Source organism: Salvelinus fontinalis, chromosome 4 (assembly GCF_029448725.1).
Source record: "Salvelinus fontinalis isolate EN_2023a chromosome 4, ASM2944872v1, whole genome shotgun sequence".
Classification (NCBI taxonomy): Eukaryota; Metazoa; Chordata; class Actinopteri; order Salmoniformes; family Salmonidae; genus Salvelinus; species Salvelinus fontinalis.
The window spans coordinates 87,226,116-87,246,918 of record NC_074668.1 but is presented as its reverse complement, the minus strand read 5'-3'; the positions used below and the strand labels follow the sequence as shown (position 1 = coordinate 87,246,918).

General features: G+C 44.6%; 1 protein-coding gene across 3 annotated transcripts in view; it reads left to right on the top strand.

The window, feature by feature from the left end:
- Positions 1-20,803, top strand: part of LOC129854592 (secretogranin-3-like) — a 181,773-nt gene that overhangs the window by 19,131 nt on the left and 141,839 nt on the right. For 2 of the 3 annotated variants that reach the window (XM_055921826.1, XM_055921825.1), the window contains exons 7-12: positions 442-600; positions 829-1,129; positions 1,466-1,582; positions 4,213-4,296; positions 6,131-6,244; positions 7,178-7,267. In XM_055921826.1, the coding sequence (XP_055777801.1) occupies positions 442-600; positions 829-1,129; positions 1,466-1,582; positions 4,213-4,296; positions 6,131-6,244; positions 7,178-7,267 (865 nt within the window). Of the gene's footprint in view, positions 1-441; positions 601-828; positions 1,130-1,465; positions 1,583-4,212; positions 4,297-6,130; positions 6,245-7,177; positions 7,268-19,018; positions 20,551-20,803 lie in introns of those variants that run through there. The other variant, XM_055921827.1, reaches the window with a different exon arrangement.

The following is a 20,803-nucleotide window of genomic DNA, read 5'->3' as shown; positions in this document are numbered from 1 at the left end:
CTTTCTCTCTCTCTCTCTCTCTCTCTCTCTCTCTCTCTCTCTCTCTCTCTCTCTCTCTCTCTCTGTCTCTGTCTCTGTCTCTGTCTCTGTCTCTGTCTCTGTGTCTCTGTCTCTGTCTCTCTCTGTCTCTCTTTCCCTCTCTTTCTCTCTCTCTCTCTCATTCCTTCTCTGTCTCTCTCTCACTCTCTCCCTTTCTCTATCTCTCTTTCTCTCTCACACTCTCTCTCTTTCCCTCTCTCTCTTTCTCTCTCCCACTCTCTCCCTCTCTCTCTCTCTTTCCCTCTCTCTCTTTCTCTCTCCCACTCTCTCCCTCTCTCTCTCTCTTTCCCTCTCTGTCTCTCTTTCTCTCTCGCACTCTCTCTCTCCCTCTCTCTCTCTCTCTCTCTCTCTCTCTCTCTCTCTCTATCCCTCTCTCCCTCTCACCCTCCGTCCCTCCACTAGATAACAGACAGCCAGGCAGACAGTCTGGAGTACGAGGTAGCCGAGGCTCTTCAGGACCTCATCACTAAGAACGCAAAGAACAATGAGATCGAGGACCTGGGAGGGGACTATCCCGTGACCCTGGGTGACCAGGATGACCAGAATCCCGACGCTAGCATGGTACAATCTGGGATAAGGCTAAATTCAATTACATCTTAGCATGAAAATTTCTGCATGCTTCCCATCAGACACTGCTGTGATGATGATGATGGTGATGACGATACAATTTTTTGGGGGGTGATGATGATGATGATGATTGTGATGGTGATGATGGTGATGATGACAATGGTGATGATGATGATGATGATGATGATGATGCTGTCTCACTCTCTTCCTCTCTCCTCCCAGGATGTTACTGGTTCCCCCAACCATCGGTACGATGAAGAAGATGATGATGAAAATCAGGCGGCCATTGATGACGACGTGGACAGAGGAGACGGGGATGACACAGTGAATAACAACTGGGATAGAGAGAGTGAGAGAGAAGGGGAGGAGGAGGAGAGGAGAGAGGGAGAGAGAGATGAGGGAGAAGGGGAGGAGAGGAGCGAGGGAGAGAGAGATGAGGGAAACGAGTTGAGCCCAGAGGATGGTCTTCAGGACCTTCAGTACTTCCCCAACTTCTACCGTCTGCTAAAGAGTCTAGACTCAGGTAGGAATACACACACACACACACACACACACACACACACACACACACACACACACACATACACACACACACACACACAAACATATCCAAGCATGCAAGCTCTCTCTCTCTCACACACACACACACACACACACATACACACACCACATGCACACACAAACAAATAAACACCTGTGTGTGTGTGTGTGTGTGTGTGTGTGTGTGTGTGTGTGTGTGTGTGTGTGTGTGTGTGTGTGTGTGTGTGTGTGTGTGTGTGTGTGTGTGTGTGTGTGTGTGTGCGTGCGTGCGTGCGTGCGCGCGCGCGCGCGCGTGCGTGCGTGCGTGTGATGATTCCAGAGCAAGACGCCCAGGAGAGAGAAACTCTGATCACTATCATGAAGACTCTGATTGACTTTGTCAAGATGATGGTGAAATATGGAACCATCACACCTGAAGAGGGAGTCTCCTATCTTGGTAAGACACAGTTTATTATCTATATAATAACATGTATATACCAGCTTGGTAAGACACAGTTTATTATCTATATAATAACATGTATATACTACCTTGGTAAGACAGTTTATTATCTATATAATAACATGTATATACTATCTTGGTAAGACACAGTTTATTATCTATATTATAACATGTATATACTATCTTGGTAAGACACAGTTTATTATCTATATAATAACATGTATATACTATCTTGGTAAGACACAGTTTATTATCTATATTATAACATGTATATACTATCTTGGTAAGACACAGTTTATTATCTATATAATAACATGTATATACTAGCTTGGTAAGACACAGTTTATTATCTATATAATAACATGTATATACTACCTTGGTAAGACACAGTTTATTATATATATAATAACATGTATATACTATCTTGGTAAGACAGTTTATTATCTATATAATAACATGTATATACTACCTTGGTAAGACAGTATATTATCTATATAATAACATGTATATACTACCTTGGTAAGACACAGTTTATTATCTATATTACAGTTTATATCCAGGATGTGACTGGTGGTGGTAGTGGGGATGGGTGTTATCTGTTTGTTCAGTGGAGCATAGTGCTTCTGTTCAGACAGATAATGTCACAGGGAGGACCCTCATTTTTACGGCTTTATGTGGGTAACACACACACACACACACACACACACACACACATTGTGATGTTCTGGGCATTTCAATCTTTTTCTTACCTTTCTGTGACATTTCGGCTGAGTGTGATTTACCGACACAGACAGACAGGCAGGCAGGCAGGCGGGCGGGCGGGCGGGCGGGCGGGCAGGCAGGCAGGCAGACAGACAGACAGACAGACAGACAGACAGACAGACAGACAGACAGACAGACAGACAGACAGACAGACAGACAGACAGACAGACAGACAGACAGACAGACAGACAGACAGACATACAGACAGACAGACAGACAGACAGACAGACAGACAGACAGACAGACAGACAGACAGACAGACAGACAGACAGACAGACAGACAGACAGACAGACAGACAGACAGACAGACAGACAGACAGACAGACAGATAGATAGATAGATAGATAGATAGATAGATAGATAGATAGATAGATAGATAGATAGATAGATAGATAGATAGATAGATAGATAGATAGATAGATAGATAGATAGATAGATAGATAGATAGATAGATAGATAGATCGATCGATCGATCGATCGATCGATCCCGGCCAACCAGATCCACACATACAAGATTTAATACTTCCGGTAATAACCTCTGATGAGCTATTGACTTCCTGCTGAGAACCTCACACAGCACCAACATCCCCAATACTCAGATACCACCTCATTTACTGTCATCACAACATTTATGGAGACCCCTTAACATTCATTACACAGCTAATGTTAGTTAGAAAATCACCAGAGTTATGTATTGAGATCTCCAGCTATATATGGCTCTACTTTACCCCGGTGCGTCATGTTGCGATGTATCTACGTGTGTTGCTATGGAGTGACATGTCCTTTTCATATCCTTCCACTTGATTGACTTCATGGTGGCTCAGTGACTAGTGTCGTTTAGACAGCAGAACAAAGATAAAACACAACGATAATAACGACTAAATTTAATACATTACATAATAGACAGGGGTTTCCTTGGCAACCCCTACGACATTATGTTTAGGTTCCGTGGAGACGTGGGGATGGAATTACAGGTTGCCAGGCAACGGGCCATTGTGTCCTCAGTGACCCGTGATTGTGGATAGGGATGAGTCACCTCTATTACACCTCTATTACACACAACTGATCTGCCTTAGGGAGATAAAGGATAGAAAGTGAGAGAGAGAGAGAGAAAGATAGAGATAGAGGGAGGGAGGGGGTAAAGGTCACAAACAGCAGGACACGGGGGCTGTGACACAGCGTCATCTCTACAGTAGAGAGGGAGAGAGAGGGAGAGGGAGAGAGAGGATGGAAGTGAAAGAGACAATGAGAAAGCTCTCTGAACTGGCCGTTTCACAGAACAGCACAGCTGTCTTCAGTATCAACTAGACAGTTCAGCTGGCTACTAGACATGCAGTGTCTGTTCAAAACATGAATCAGAACCCTCATAGTATAATGAGTGGTGTTCTGGAATCAGAACCCTCATAGTATAATGAGTGGTGTTCTGGAATCAGAACCCTCATAGTATAATGAGTGGTGTTCTGGAATCAGAACCCTCAAAGTATAATGAGTGGTGTTCTGGAATCAGAACCCTCAAAGTATAATGAGTGGTGTTCTGGAATCAGAACCCTCATAGTATAATGAGTGGCGTTCTGGAATCAGAGCCCTCATAGTATAATGAGTGGTGTTCTTGAATGAAACAGAGGAAAGAGAGAGGGAACGGTAGAGAAATGGGAGTGTAGAAGAGATAGGAAAGAAAGAGAGGAACAGAAATAGATAATATAGTAAATAATGGGTAGTGCTGTGGAAAAAGAGGAGAGAGGTAGAGCAGGGGAGAGCTAGAAGGAAGGAAAAGGTGGAACGTATAAATAGAGAATATAGATTGTATACTGAATGAGTGGTGTTGTGGAGACCTGTCTAACCTCTATATGTCTATCCTCCTGTAGAGAACCTGGATGCTATGATCGCTCTGCAGACCAAGAATAAGCTGGGGAAAACACTGGGGATCCCTGGCATCATCCCTCCTACAGGTAAATATCACTCAGTCAGTTCGTATCCCTGGCATCATCCCTCCTACAGGTAAATATCACTCAGTCAGTTGGTATCCCTGGCATCATCCCTCCTACAGGTAAATATCACTCAGTCAGTTGGGATCCCTGGCATCATCCCTCCTACAGGTAAATATCACCCAGTCAGTGGGGATCCCTGGCATCATCCCTCCTACAGGTAAATATCACCCAGTCAGTGGGGATCCCTGGCATCATCCCTCCTACAGGTAAATATCACCCAGTCAGTGGGGATCCCTGGCATCATCCTTCCTACAGGTAAATATCACCCAGTCAGTGGGGATCCCTGGCATCATCCCTCCTACAGGTAAATATCACCCAGTCAGTGGGGATCCCTGGCATCATCCTTCCTATAGGTAAATATCACCCAGTCAGTTGGGATCCCTGGCATCATCCCTCCTACAGGTAAATATCACCCAGTCAGTTGGGATCCCTGGCATCATCCCTCCTACAGGTAAATATCACCCAGTCAGTGGGGATCCCTGGCATCATCCCTCCTACAGGTAAATATCACCCAGCCAGTTGGTATCCCTGGCATCATCCCTCCTACAGATAAATATCACCCAGTCAGTGGGGATCCCTGGCATCATCCCTCCTACAGGTAAATATCACTCAGTCAGTTGGGATCCCTGGCATCATCCTTCCTACAGGTAAATATCACCCAGCCAGTTGGTATCCCTGGCATCATCCTTCCTACAGGTAAATATCACCCAGTCAGTTGGGATCCCTGGCATCATCCCTCCTACAGGTAAATATCACCCAGCCAGTTGGTATCCCTGGCATCATCCTTCCTACAGGTAAATATCACCCAGTCAGTTGGGATCCCTGGCATCATCCCTCCTACAGGTAAATATCACCCAGTCAGTGGGGATCCCTGGCATCATCCTTCCTACAGGTAAATATCACTCAGCCAGTTGGTATCCCTGGCATCATCCCTCCTACAGGTAAATATCACCCAGTCAGTTGGGATCCCTGGCATCATCCCTCCTACAGGTAAATATCACCCAGTCAGTGGGGATCCCTGGCATCATCCTTCCTACAGGTAAATATCACTCAGCCAGTTGGTATCCCTGGCATCATCCTTCCTACAGGTAAATATCACCCAGTCAGTTGGGATCCCTGGCATCATCCCTCCTACAGGTAAATATCACCCAGTCAGTGGGGATCCCTGGCATCATCCCTCCTACAGGTAAATATCACCCAGTCAGTGGGGATCCCTGGCATCATCCCTCCTACAGGTAAATATCACCCAGTCAGTTGGGATCCCTGGCATCATCCCTCCTACAGGTAAATATCACCCAGTCAGTTGGTATCCCTGGCATCATCCCTCCTACAGGTAAATATCACCCACTATGGAGTGACCTGTCCTTTTCATATCATTCCACCTGATTGACCTTGCGGTGGCTCTGTGACTAGTGTCAGGTAAATCTAGTCACTGTACTTTTCATTATTCCCTTCTGGATTTGTTTATTTTCATGTATGGTTATGGTAAATTTAAGGTACTTTGCTCAGACAGGTCGTGTAATACTGAACTTCCCCTTTAAGGTGGGGTTGGGTGTGGTGTGGCGTCGCGTGGCGTGGTGAGGTTAGGTGTGGTGGGGTTGGGTGGGGTGAGGTTGGGTGGGGTTGGGTTGGGTGGGGTGGGGTTAGGTTGGGTTGGGTTGGGTGTGGTGTGGTGTGGTGTGGTTGGGTGTGGTGGGGTGTGGTTGGGTGTGGTGGGGTGGGGTTGAGTTGAGTTGGGTTCAGTCGGGTTGAGTTTGGTTGGTGGTAACTGTCTGTTGTTGTGTTGGTGTGGCAGGGAAGACCCCAGAGGACGATGACAACACCAAGGCAGAGGCGGCCAAGATGCAGAAGGAGTATGAGAACCTGAAAGACTCAACCAAGGAAGAAGCGCCGTCCACTGAGGCCAGAGGCGAGTTCAAGAAGGATTCTGTTTGCAGCGAACATGTTACCAGAGTAACAATTTCAGTTGAACAATTTTAATTAACCACTTGAAGACCCTCACAAGTTCGGCATTCTGTGTGTATATGACATTCTTATAGCAGCCATTTTGGTGCTAGATGTTGATATAGTAATGTACTAACTGAGGTCTGTTCAACAAGGGAAATAGTTTGCGAGCGTTGGATAGCGTTAGCTAATACATTTCCATTTGTTTTGTGTTAGCTGCGACCGTTCGCTAATGTTAACAAACAGTCTGAGAAGATAGTGTGTGGCAAACGTAAGTGTCTGTTTCGTGTCTAAACTGACGCTAAAAATAATCAAGGGACCATGTAGACTTTCTACTATATTTAGTCATTTTCAGTTTGAATTTTGTTGCTAAAAAGACAGTAATCCTTACAAAAAGTATCAGTTTGATGTTTCAGCGTAACATTTTGAAATGTTCATTAAAACGCAGTTGGAACCTCGTATTTCCCAATTGCGAGGAGCATTTGAGGGCAACATGAGACTGTAATTAATATAGACCCAAAATACATGCTATAAGACTGTAATATAGACCCAAAATACCTGCTATAAGACTGTAATATAGACCCAAAATGAAAGCCACCTAAATAGTAGAAACTATTTCAATATCGGCCTGGGATTGAAAGGCTGTGAAGACAGAGAAGTGTATCCCATCACAACTGACAATTATCTTTCTCCCTCTCTCTCTCTTTCTTTCTCTCTCTCTCTTTCTCTCTTTCTCCCTTTCTCTCGCTCGCTCTCTTTCTTTCTTTCTCCCTTCCTGTCTCTCTGTCTCTTCCTGTCTCTCTCTCTTTCTGTCTCTCTTTCTCTCGTTGTGTCTCTCTCTGTCTCTCCCTCTCGTTCTATCTCGCTCTCTCTCTCTTTCTCTCTCTCTCTATTTTAGATCACCCAGGCAAGTCTGAGATCTACTTGGAAGCCATCAGGAAGAACATTGAGTGGCTGAAGAAACACAACAAAGACGAGGGCAAAGACGGTAAGAGAGAGAGAGAGAGAGAGAGAGAGAGAGAGAGAGAGAGAGAGAGAGAGAGAGAGAGAGAGAGAGAGAGAGAGAGAGAGAGAGAGAGAGAGAGAGAGAGAGAGAGAGAGAGAGAGAGAGAGAGAGAGAGAGAGAGAGAGAGAGAGAGAGAGAGAGAGAGAGAGAGAGAGAGAGAGAGAGAGAGAGAGAGAGAGAGAGAGAGAGAGAGAGAGAGAGAGAGAGAGAGAGACATAGCTGATAATATAACACTTGTCTATCTTTTTAAACCTTTTTGAGTTCAATATCTACTGTTAAATTCTGATCATTTTTTGTTGATATTGTTTTGTGTCTGCTCACTTTTGTTTATTGTTTATTTCACTTGCTTTGGCAATGTTAACACGTTTCGCATGCCAATAAAGCCCCTTGAATTGAGAGAGAGAGAGACAGACAGACAGATTCTTGTCTGTCTGGTATAGGATTGGTGTTGGAGTCAACATGGCTGGGAAAAACCCGGATGACGCTGGGCCAATTGTGCACCGCCCAATGGGACTCCCGATCACAGCTGGTGGTGATATAGCCTGGGATCGAATCCGGGTCTGTAGTGACGCATCTAGCACTGTGATGCAGGGCCTTAGATCGCCTCGCCAGTCGGGAGGCCCATAAAAAAAATTCTAACTGATATGATGCAGTATATTGTTGTGACATGAAATGACAGAATTGCATGAAAATCTCCGGGATTTTGGTGGGGCCTCGTCCCACCTGCCCTACGTAATGCATTGCCACTGTGTGTGTGTGTAAAGTGCAGGTCTCCTCTCTGTACCCATTGGGGTTGATTAGTATGACAGTCAGGCAGTCCGGTGGGTGTCTGGGAAGAGAGGGGCCTCTCGTCCTTACTGGTGACAGAGAGGAGACATCTGACGGGGAGGTAATAGAGAGAGTCAGGGCCCTGTCAACATGGAGCTACTCACAGAGGAAAACACACACTATCACACACACAGTAGGAAACAGGTTTCACTTCCTGTTTGAGTATGCCAGTGAGCTTTCCTCAGGAACTGACACTGTTGTGTTATTCACCAGAAGATCTATTCACCCAGATATGATCACTTTTGGAAATGATTTATGAAGTCACTCAAAAGTCCAGTGAACAGTTTGCCATGTGTAGAAAACGGTTTGTAATGTGTAGGGAACAGTTTGTAATGTGTAGGGAACAGATTGTAATGTGTAGGGAACGGTTTGTAATGTGTAGGGAACAGTTTGTCATGTGTAGAAAACGGTTTGTAATGTGTAGGGAACAGTTTTTAATGTGTAGGGAACAGATTGTAATGTGTAGGGAACAGATTGTAATGTGTAGGGAACGGTTTGTAATGTGTAGGGAACAGTTTAATGTGTAGGGAACAGATTGTAATGTGTAGGGAACAGATTGTAATGTGTAGGGAACAGATTGTAATGTGTAGGAAACCGTTTGTAATGTGTAGGGAACAGATTGTAATGTGTAGGGAACAGTTTGTAATGTGTAGGGAACGGTTTGTAATGTGTAGGGAACGGTTTGTAATGTGTAGGCAACGGTTTGTAATGTGTAGGGAACGGTTTGTAATGTGTAGGGAACGGTTTGTAATGTGTAGGGAACGGTTTGTAATGTGTAGGGAACGGTTTGTAATGTGTAGGCAACGGTTTGTACTGTGTAGGGAACGGTTTGTAATGTGTAGGCAACGGTTTGTAATGTGTAGGGAACGGTTTGTAATGTGTAGGGAACGGTTTGTAATGTGTAGGGAACAGTTTGTAATGTGTAGGGAACGGTTTGTAATGTGTAGGGAACGGTTTGTAATGTGTAGGGAACGGTTTGTAATGTGTAGGGAACGGTTTGTAATGTGTAGGGAACAGTTTGTAATGTGTAGGGAATGGTTTGTAAATGGTGTACTGGTCCAGGACCATGCTTAATCTGTGTCTGGGAAACCAGCCTATAGTGTATAATAGAGCATCTAGGTTAGCCACAGATATTATAGTGGATGTTTTGATGTGTTACTGTATCATTTGTATATTGTAAGCACAGTGTACTGAGTGACATTATAATGAATTATGGAAATATCAGCTCAACGCAGGCTTTTATTTAAAACCCATTAGGTTTGTTTTGTCTGTCTCTCTTTGTCTGTCTCTCTTTGTCTGTCTCTCTCGCTCTCTCTTTGTCTGTCTCTCTCGCTATATCTCTGTCTCTCTCTCTCTCTTTGTCTGTCTCTCTCGCTCTATCTCTGTCTCTCTCTCTCTCTTTGTCTGTCTCTCTCACTCTATCTCTGTCTCTCTCTCTCTTTGTCTGTCTCTCTCGCTCTATCTCTGTCTCTCTCTCTCTTTGTCTGTCTCTCTGTCTCTCTCTCTCTCTCTCTCTCTCTCTCTTTGTCTGTCTCTCTCGCTCTATCTCTGTCTCTCTCTCTCTCTTTGTCTGTCTCTCTGTCTCTCTCTCTCTCTCTGTCTGTCTCTCTCTCTGTTCTGTACAGCTGGGGGACAACATTACACAGTCATAGAAACAGATTGGTCGCCTGGGTAACACACCACTTACTGTATTTACCCTGGCCCAGCTCCTTCCATTAGAGATATGTGTGTGTGTGTGTGTGTGTGTGTGTGTGTGTGTGTGTGTGTGTGTGTGTGTGTGTGTGTGTGTGTGTGTGTGTGTGTGTGTGTGTGTGTGTGTGTGTGTGTGTGTGTGTGTGTGTGCATGGTAGCGTACATGTGTGGTGTTCTAGGCAGTGGTACAGGGTGGCTCTCTGTCAGTACATACTGCAGCTAGAGGACCAGATGGACAGTTATCTGTCAGTACATACTGTAGCCAGAGGAACAGATGGACAGTTCTCTGTCAGTACATACTGTAGCTAGAGGAACAGATGGACAGTTATCTGTCAGTACATACTGTAGCCAGAGGAACAGATGGACAGTTATCTGTCAGTACATACTGTAGCTAGAGGAACAGATGGACAGTTCTCTGTCAGTACATACTGTAGCTAGAGGAACAGATGGACAGTTCTCTGTCAGTACATACTGTAGCTAGAGGAACAGATGAACAGTTCTCTGTCAGTACATACTGTAGCTAGAGGAACAGATGGACAGTTCTCTGTCAGTACATACTGTAGCTAGAGGAACAGATGGACAGTTCTCTGTCAGTACATACTGTAGCTAGAGGAACAGATGGACAGTTCTCTGTCAGTACATACTGTAGCTAGAGGACCAGATGAACAGTTCTCTGTCAGTACATACTGTAGCTAGAGGAACAGATGAACAGTCCTCTGTCAGTACATACTGTAGCTAGAGGAACAGATGGACAGTTCTCTGTCAGTACATACTGTAGCTAGAGGAACAGATGGACAGTTCTCTGTCAGTACATACTGTAGCTAGAGGAACAGATGGACAGTTCTCTGTCAGTACATACTGTAGCTAGAGGAACAGATGAACAGTTCTCTGTCAGTACATACTGTAGCTAGAGGAACAGATGGACAGTTCTCTGTCAGTACATACTGTAGCTAGAGGAACAGATGAACAGTTCTCTGTCAGTACATACTGTAGCTAGAGGAACAGATGAACAGTTCTCTGTCAGTACATACTGTAGCTAGAGGAACAGATGGACAGTTCTCTGTCAGTACATACTGTAGCTAGAGGAACAGATGAACAGTTCTCTGTCAGTACATACTGTAGCTAGAGGAACAGATGGACAGTTCTCTGTCAGTACATACTGTAGCTAGAGGAACAGATGGACAGTTCTCTGTCAGTACATACTGTAGCTAGAGGAACAGATGGACAGTTCTCTGTCAGTACATACTGTAGCTAGAGGAACAGATGGACAGTTCTCTGTCAGTACATACTGTAGCTAGAGGAACAGATGAACAGTTCTCTGTCAGTACATACTGTAGCTAGAGGAACAGATGAACAGTCCTCTGTCAGTACATACTGTAGCTAGAGGAACAGATGGACAGTTCTCTGTCAGTACATACTGTAGCTAGAGGAACAGATGGACAGTTCTCTGTCAGTACATACTGTAGCTAGAGGAACAGATGGACAGTTCTCTGTCAGTACATACTGTAGCTAGAGGAACAGATGAACAGTTCTCTGTCAGTACATACTGTAGCTAGAGGAACAGATGGACAGTTCTCTGTCAGTACATACTGTAGCTAGAGGAACAGATGAACAGTTCTCTGTCAGTACATACTGTAGCTAGAGGAACAGATGAACAGTTCTCTGTCAGTACATACTGTAGCTAGAGGAACAGATGGACAGTTCTCTGTCAGTACATACTGTAGCTAGAGGAACAGATGAACAGTTCTCTGTCAGTACATACTGTAGCTAGAGGAACAGATGGACAGTTCTCTGTCAGTACATACTGTAGCTAGAGGAACAGATGGACAGTTCTCTGTCAGTACATACTGTAGCTAGAGGACCAGATGAACAGTTCTCTGTCAGTACATACTGTAGCTAGAGGAACAGATGAACAGTTCTCTTTCAGTACATACCGTAGCTAGAGGAACAGATGGACAGTTCTCTGTCAGTACATACCGTAGCTAGAGGAACAGATGGACAGTTCTCTGTCAGTACATACTGTAGCTAGAGGAACAGATGGACAGTTCTCTGTCAGTACATACTGTAGCTAGAGGAACAGATGGACAGTTCTCTGTCAGTACATACTGTAGCTAGAGGAACAGATGGACAGTTCTCTGTCAGTACATACTGTAGCTAGAGGAACAGATGGACAGTTCTCTGTCAGTACATACTGTAGCTAGAGGAACAGATGGACAGTTCTCTGTCAGTACATACTGTAGCTAGAGGAACAGATGGACAGTTCTCTGTCAGTACATACTGTAGCTAGAGGAACAGATGGACAGTTCTCTGTCAGTACATACTGTAGCTAGAGGAACAGATGGACAGTTCTCTGTCAGTACATACTGTAGCTAGAGGAACAGATGGACAGTTCTCTGTCAGTACATACTGTAGCTAGAGGAACAGATGGACAGTTCTCTGTCAGTACATACTGTAGCTAGAGGAACAGATGGACAGTTCTCTGTCAGTACATACTGTAGCTAGAGGAACAGATGGACAGTTCTCTGTCAGTACATACTGTAGCTAGAGGAACAGATGGACAGTTCTCTGTCAGTACATACTGTAGCTAGAGGAACAGATGGACAGTTCTCTGTCAGTACATACTGTAGCTAGAGGAACAGATGGACAGTTCTCTGTCAGTACATACTGTAGCTAGAGGAACAGATGGACAGTTCTCTGTCAGTACATACTGTAGCTAGAGGAACAGATGGACAGTTCTCTGTCAGTACATACTGTAGCTAGAGGAACAGATGGACAGTTCTCTGTCAGTACATACTGTAGCTAGAGGAACAGATGGACAGTTCTCTGTCAGTACATACTGTAGCTAGAGGAACAGATGAACAGTTCTCTGTCAGTACATACTGTAGCTAGAGGAACAGATGGACAGTTCTCTGTCAGTACATACTGTAGCTAGAGGAACAGATGGACAGTTCTCTGTCAGTACATACTGTAGCTAGAGGAACAGATGGACAGTTCTCTGTCAGTACATACTGTAGCTAGAGGAACAGATGGACAGTTCTCTGTCAGTACATACTGTAGCTAGAGGAACAGATGAACAGTTCTCTGTCAGTACATACTGTAGCTAGAGGAACAGATGGACAGTTCTCTGTCAGTACATACTGTAGCTAGAGGAACAGATGAACAGTTCTCTGTCAGTACATACTGTAGCTAGAGGAACAGATGAACAGTTCTCTGTCAGTACATACTGTAGCTAGAGGAACAGATGGACAGTTCTCTGTCAGTACATACTGTAGCTAGAGGAACAGATGAGACAGTTCTCTGTCAGTACATACTGTAGCTAGAGGAACAGATGGACAGTTCTCTGTCAGTACATACTGTAGCTAGAGGAACAGATGAACAGTTCTCTGTCAGTACATACTGTAGCTAGAGGAACAGATGGACAGTTCTCTGTCAGTACATACTGTAGCTAGAGGAACAGATGGACAGTTCTCTGTCAGTACATACTGTAGCTAGAGGAACAGATGAACAGTTCTCTGTCAGTACATACTGTAGCTAGAGGAACAGATGAACAGTTCTCTTTCAGTACATACCGTAGCTAGAGGAACAGATGGACAGTTCTCTGTCAGTACATACCGTAGCTAGAGGAACAGATGGACAGTTCTCTGTCAGTACATACTGTAGCTAGAGGAACAGATGGACAGCTCTCTGTCAGTACATACTGTAGCTAGAGGAACAGATGGACAGTTCTCTGTCAGTACATACTGTAGCTAGAGGCACAGATGGACAGTTCTCTGTCAGTACATACTGTAGCTAGAGGAACAGATGGACAGTTCTCTGTCAGTACATACTGTAGCTAGAGGAACAGATGGACAGTTCTCTGTCAGTACATACTGTAGCTAGAGGAACAGATGGACAGTTCTCTGTCAGTACATACTGTAGCTAGAGGAACAGATGGACAGTTCTCTGTCAGTACATACAGTAGCTAGAGGAACAGATGGACAGTTCTCTGTCAGTACATACTGTAGCTAGAGGAACAGATGAACAGTTCTCTGTCAGTACATACTGTAGCTAGAGGAACAGATGGACAGTTCTCTGTCAGTACATACTGTAGCTAGAGGAACAGATGGACAGTTCTCTGTCAGTACATACTGTAGCTAGAGGAACAGATGGACAGTTCTCTGTCAGTACATACTGTAGCTAGAGGAACAGATGGACAGTTCTCTGTCAGTACATACTGTAGCTAGAGGAACAGATGAACAGTTCTCTGTCAGTACATACTGTAGCTAGAGGAACAGATGGACAGCTCTCTGTCAGTACATACTGTAGCTAGAGGAACAGATGGACAGTTCTCTGTCAGTACATACTGTAGCTAGAGGACCAGATGAACAGTTCTCTGTCAGTACATACTGTAGCTAGAGGAACAGATGAACAGTTCTCTGTCAGTACATACTGTAGCTAGAGGAACAGATGAACAGTTATCTGTCAGTACATACTGTAGCTAGAGGAACAGATGGACAGTTCTCTGTCAGTACATACTGTAGCTAGAGGAACAGATGGACAGTTCTCTGTCAGTACATACTGTAGCTAGAGGACCAGATGGACAGTTCTCTGTCAGTACATACTGTAGCTAAAGGAACAGATGGACAGTTCTCTGTCAGTACATACTGTAGCTAGAGGAACAGATGGACAGTTCTCTGTCAGTACATACTGTAGCTAGAGGACCAGATGGACAGTTCTCTGTCAGTACATACTGTAGCTAAAGGAACAGATGGACAGTTTTCTGTCAGTACATACTGTAGCTAAAGGAACAGATGGACAGTTCTCTGTCAGTACATACTGTAGCTAGAGGGACAGATGGACAGTTCTCTGTCAGTACATACCGTAGCTAGAGGAACAGATGGACAGTTCTCTGTCAGTACATACCGTAGCTAGAGGAACAGATGGACAGTTCTCTGTCAGTACATACCGTAGCTAGAGGAACAGATGAACAGTTCTCTGTCAGTACATACCGTAGCTAGAGGAACAGATGGACAGTTCTCTGTCAGTACATACCGTAGCTAGAGGAACAGATGGACAGTTCTCTGTCAGTACATACCGTAGCCAGAGGAACAGATGAACAGTTCTCTGTCAGTACATACCGTAGCTAGAGGACCAGATGGACAGTTCTCTGTCAGTACATACCGTAGCCAGAGGAACAGATGAACAGTTCTCTGTCAGTACATGCCGTAGCTAGAGGAACAGATGGACAGTTATCTGTCAGTACATACTGTAGCTAGAGGAACAGATGGACAGTTATCTGTCAGTACATACTGTAGCTAGAGGAACAGATGGACAGTTCTCTGTCAGTACATACTGTAGCTAGAGGAACAGATGGACAGCTCTCTGTCAGTACATACTGTAGCTAGAGGAACAGATGGACAGCTCTCTGTCAGTACATACTGTAGCTAGAGGAACAGATGGACAGTTCTCTGTCATTACATACTGTAGCTAGAGGCACAGATGGACAGCTCTCTGTCAGTACATACTGTAGCTAGAGGAACAGATGGACAGTTCTCTGTCAGTACATACTGTAGCTAGAGGACCAGATGGACAGTTCTCTGTCAGTACATACTGTAGCTAAAGGAACAGATGGACAGTTCTCTGTCAGTACATACTGTAGCTAAAGGAACAGATGGACAGTTCTCTGTCAGTACATACTGTAGCTAGAGGAACAGATGGACAGTTCTCTGTCAGTACATACTGTAGCTAGAGGAACAGATGGACAGTTCTCTGTCAGTACATACCGTAGCTAGAGGAACAGATGGACAGTTCTCTGTCAGTACATACCGTAGCTAGAGGAACAGATGGACAGTTCTCTGTCAGTACATACCGTAGCTAGAGGAACAGATGAACAGTTCTCTGTCAGTACATACCGTAGCTAGAGGAACAGATGGACAGTTCTCTGTCAGTACATACCGTAGCTAGAGGAACAGATGGACAGTTCTCTGTCAGTACATACCGTAGCTAGAGGAACAGATGGACAGTTCTCTGTCAGTACATACCGTAGCCAGAAGAACAGATGAACAGTTCTCTGTCAGTACATACCGTAGCTAGAGGCACAGATGGACAGTTCTCTGTCAGTACATACTGTAGCCAGAGGAACAGATGAACAGTTCTCTGTCAGTACATACTGTAGCTAGAGGAACAGATGGACAGTTATCTGTCAGTACATACTGTAGCTAGAGGAACAGATGGACAGTTCTCTGTCAGTACATACTGTAGCTAGAGGAACAGATGGACAGTTCTCTGTCAGTACATACTGTAGCTAGAGGAACAGATGGACAGTTCTCTGTCAGTACATACTGTAGCTAGAGGAACAGATGGACAGTTCTCTGTCAGTACATACTGTAGCTAGAGGAACAGATGGACAGTTCTCTGTCAGTACATACAGTAGCTAGAGGAACAGATGGACAGTTCTCTGTCAGTACATACTGTAGCTAGAGGAACAGATGAACAGTTCTCTGTCAGTACATACTGTAGCTAGAGGAACAGATGGACAGTTCTCTGTCAGTACATACAGTAGCTAGAGGAACAGATGGTCAGTTCTCTGTCAGTACATACTGTAGCTAGAGGAACAGATGAACAGTTCTCTGTCAGTACATACTGTAGCTAGAGGAACAGATGGACAGTTCTCTGTCAGTACATACTGTAGCTAGAGGAACAGATGGGCAGTTCTCTGTCAGTACATACTGTAGCTAGAGGAACAGATGGGCAGTTCTCTGTCAGTACATACTGTAGCTAGAGGAACAGATGAACAGTTCTCTGTCAGTACATACTGTAGCTAGAGGAACAGATGGACAGTTCTCTGTCAGTACATACTGTAGCTAGAGGAACAGATGAACAGTTCTCTGTCAGTACATACTGTAGCTAGAGGAACAGATGGACAGTTCTCTGTCAGTACATACTGTAGCTAGAGGAACAGATGGACAGCTCTCTGTCAGTACATAATGTAGCTAGAGGAACAGATGGACAGTTCTCTGTCAGTACATACTGTAGCTAGAGGACCAGATGAACAGTTCTCTGTCAGTACATACTGTAGCTAGAGGAACAGATGAACAGTTATCTGTCAGTACATACTGTAGCTAGAGGAACAGATGGACAGTTCTCTGTCAGTACATACTGTAGCTAGAGGAACAGATGAACAGTTCTCTGTCAGTACATACTGTAGCTAGAGGAACAGATGGACAGTTCTCTGTCAGTACATACTGTAGCTAGAGGACCAGATGGACAGTTCTCTGTCAGTACATACTGTAGCTAAAGGAACAGATGGACAGTTCTCTGTCAGTACATACTGTAGCTAAAGGAACAGATGGACAGTTCTCTGTCAGTACATACTGTAGCTAGAGGAACAGATGGACAGTTCTCTGTCAGTACATACTGTAGCTAGAGGAACAGATGGACAGTTCTCTGTCAGTACATACCGTAGCTAGAGGAACAGATGGACAGTTCTCTGTCAGTACATACCGTAGCTAGAGGAACAGATGGACAGTTCTCTGTCAGTACATACAGTAGCTAGAGGAACAGATGGACAGTTCTCTGTCAGTACATACTGTAGCTAGAGGAACAGATGAACAGTTCTCTGTCAGTACATACTGTAGCTAGAGGAACAGATGAACAGTTCTCTGTCAGTACATACTGTAGCTAGAGGAACAGATGGACAGTTCTCTGTCAGTACATACTGTAGCTAGAAGAACAGATGAACAGTTCTCTGTCAGTACATACTGTAGCTAGAGGAACAGATGAACAGTTCTCTGTCAGTACATACTGTAGCTAGAGGAACAGATGAACAGTTCTCTGTCAGTACATACTGTAGCTAGAGGAACAGATGGACAGTTCTCTGTCAGTACATACTGTAGCTAGAGGAACAGATGGACATTTCTCTGTCAGTACATACTGTAGCTAGAGGAACAGATGGACAGTTCTCTGTCAGTACATACTGTAGCTAGAGGAACAGATGAACAGTTCTCTGTCAGTACATACTGTAGCTAGAGGAACAGATGAACAGTTCTCTCTGCTTGACTCCATATCACCATCATTATCACAACCTCCCCCACACTCCTCCTCCACACTCCTCCCTCCTTCTCCACACTCCTCCTCCACACTCCTCCCTCCTCCTCCACACTCCTCCTCCACACTCCTACCTCCTCCTCCACACTCCTCCCTCCTCCTCCACACTCCTCCCTCCTCCTCCACACTCCTCCTCCACACTCCTCCCTCCTCCTCCACACTCCTCCTCCCTCCTCCTCCACACTCCTCCCTCCTCCTCCACACTCCCCCTCCACACTCCTCCCTCTTCCTCCACACTCCTCCTCCACACTCCTCCCTCCTCCTCCACACTCCTCCCTCCTCCTCCCTCCTCCTCCACACTCCTCCTCCACACTCCTCCCTCCTCCTCCACACTCCTCCTCCACACTCTTCCCTCCTCCTCCACACTCCTCCTCCACACTCCTCCCTCCTCCTCCACACTCCCCCTCCACACTCCTCCCTCCTCCTCCACACACCTCCTCCACACTCCTCCCTCCTCCACACTCCTCCCTCCTCCTCCACACTCCTCCCTCCTCCTCCACACTCCTCCTCCCTCCTCCTCCACACTCCTCCTCCACACTCCTCCTCCACACTCCTCCCTCCTCCTCCACACTCCCCCTCCACACTCCTCCCTCCTCCACACTCCTCCCTCCTCCTCCACACTCCTCCCCCACACTCCTCCTCCACACTCCTCCCTCCTCCCCCACACTCCTCCTCCCAGCTCCTACCCCTTCTATATACACTTACATATATATTCTATAGTGTCTTGATAGGATGCTGATCCTTTATCAGATAAATGATTGTTTGAACACCAACAAAAGTACTTGTTGTGAAAGCACCTGGCTCTCATCTACGGCTTCTTAAACACCACACCAGTAGAAATACACTTTTTCAAGCTGAAAGACGATGGCCAGAGCTTACTCATGATGTTGCATAACCATTTAAATCAATAAATCATTGTTATAGTTAAAGTATGATATATTTGGGTTTAAGATGTCAAATCCGAACTGCGCACTTCGGACAAATCTGTGTGGATGCAGTGTCTTTTCCTATGATATGACATGGTCATTATTTTCAGCCTACGTTTCGTTTCAGGATTTACACAATCCTAGGTCACATTTTTCCAGATTAGATTGTAATTTGTCTCTATCCTTGTGTATCTTATCCCAGATTACGACCTGTCCAAATTGAGGGACTTCATGGACCAACAAGTGGACTCCTACATTGACAAGGGCATCATCGAGAAGGGTGAGGGAGAGACCATCAAGAGGATCTACGGCAGCCTGTAACCTTCAACCAACCTTCAAATAACCAGCAACCAACCTTCAAACACCTACGACCAACCTTCAAAAAACCTAATGGAAATGTATGACGATTGATAAACCTATGAATAGGGCCTAGAGTTGTTCCTGTTCTGGTAACATGGTTTGGAAAAACTCCTGGCTTTACGACTCACTCACACTGAGCAGAATCCAAACTTGACAAGATGATCCCTGAAAGTAACTCTGATTTTGGTGTGAATTCTTGCCTTGATGTCAGTGGGAGTTTGGTGTGAAAGTTTGAGTTCAGCGAGTGGATCTCAAGTTAGGATTCGGCCTCTATGAGATGAAAGGTATGACCTTTATGTATTAAAAAGAAACTGTTTAGGCAAAAACATATTGTATTTGACATTTCCAGAAAGCTGGAATGCAATAATGGTAATATTATCACTGAAAGTATATATTCAACTATACAGCTAGAAAACAATCAGCAATAGTCCGATGTCACTGAATGGCACTGACTCGATTGGGAAGGGGAAATACAATAGTTATTCTGTCAAATCAACTGACTGACTGATCTAACTTACTAGATGACAGCTTTGACTACCTTGAGGAGTGAAATGTTGACCTACTGAGGGGGAATGAGTGTTCAACCATCCCAATGGACACACACTGGTTGACTCAACGTTGTTTCCACGTCATTACGTTGAACCAATTTGGAATAGACGTTGAATTGACGTCTGTGGCCAGAAAGGCTGTGTCCCAAATGGCATACTATTCCCTATTTAGTGCATTATTTTTGACTAGGCCCCATAGGGCTCTGGTTAAAAATAGTGCACTATATAGGAAGTAGGGTGCCATTTGGCACAGAGATGGGTCTGATAGTAGAGTTCCAACTGTAGCTTTCTCATCGATTGCAGGTAATATGTATGTCTTTGCAATAGACTTTTGCAACAAGTACACATATATCTAAATGTATTCATTCTATGTAATCTGTCCTATCATATTCTAATTATTTTTTTCAATCCAGCATCAATGTAAAATCTATTGTATTAAGGCTTTTAACTCAACCAAAAACAGCTGTGTTGTCCAGTATCATTTCAGCCCTGTATGTCCATCCTCTCCTCTTTGTTCTGGGGTAATTCATTTGGGGCCCTGCAGGGGGCCCTGTTTGTGTCATTTCCATCTATCTGATTTGGGTAGTAGTGGGAAGTTGCCTCTAGATGCTGATCGTGGATCAGTTGTACATTTTCCCCACTAATGGTAAAGGTTAGGATTGTGGGAGGACAAGCTGATCCTAGATCTGTCCCCACCTTCTATATGTCTCAGTATATTCAACATGTATACTACCACTCTAGACACAAAATTAAGTATTTTTAAATGTAAATATTTGTGATGTTTTTTCCAAAAATGTAAAAGCAATTAAAACATTGCCTTTCTTTATATGTGTAGTTGACTCCGGTAAAGAGAATATCAAAAGTTTCATCCCAAATGGCACCCTATTCCCTATAAAGTGCACTACTTCTGACCAGAGCCTTATGGGCCTTAATATGGAATAGGGTGCTATTTGGGATGTAAACTTTGTGTGAGACAATGTAGTTCCTCATGTTGCTACCTGACATTAAGAGGCAGGATTTTCAGCCAATATGGTTATTGATCGAGAGAGAGCTGATGCTACTAGAAGATATGAAGAAAG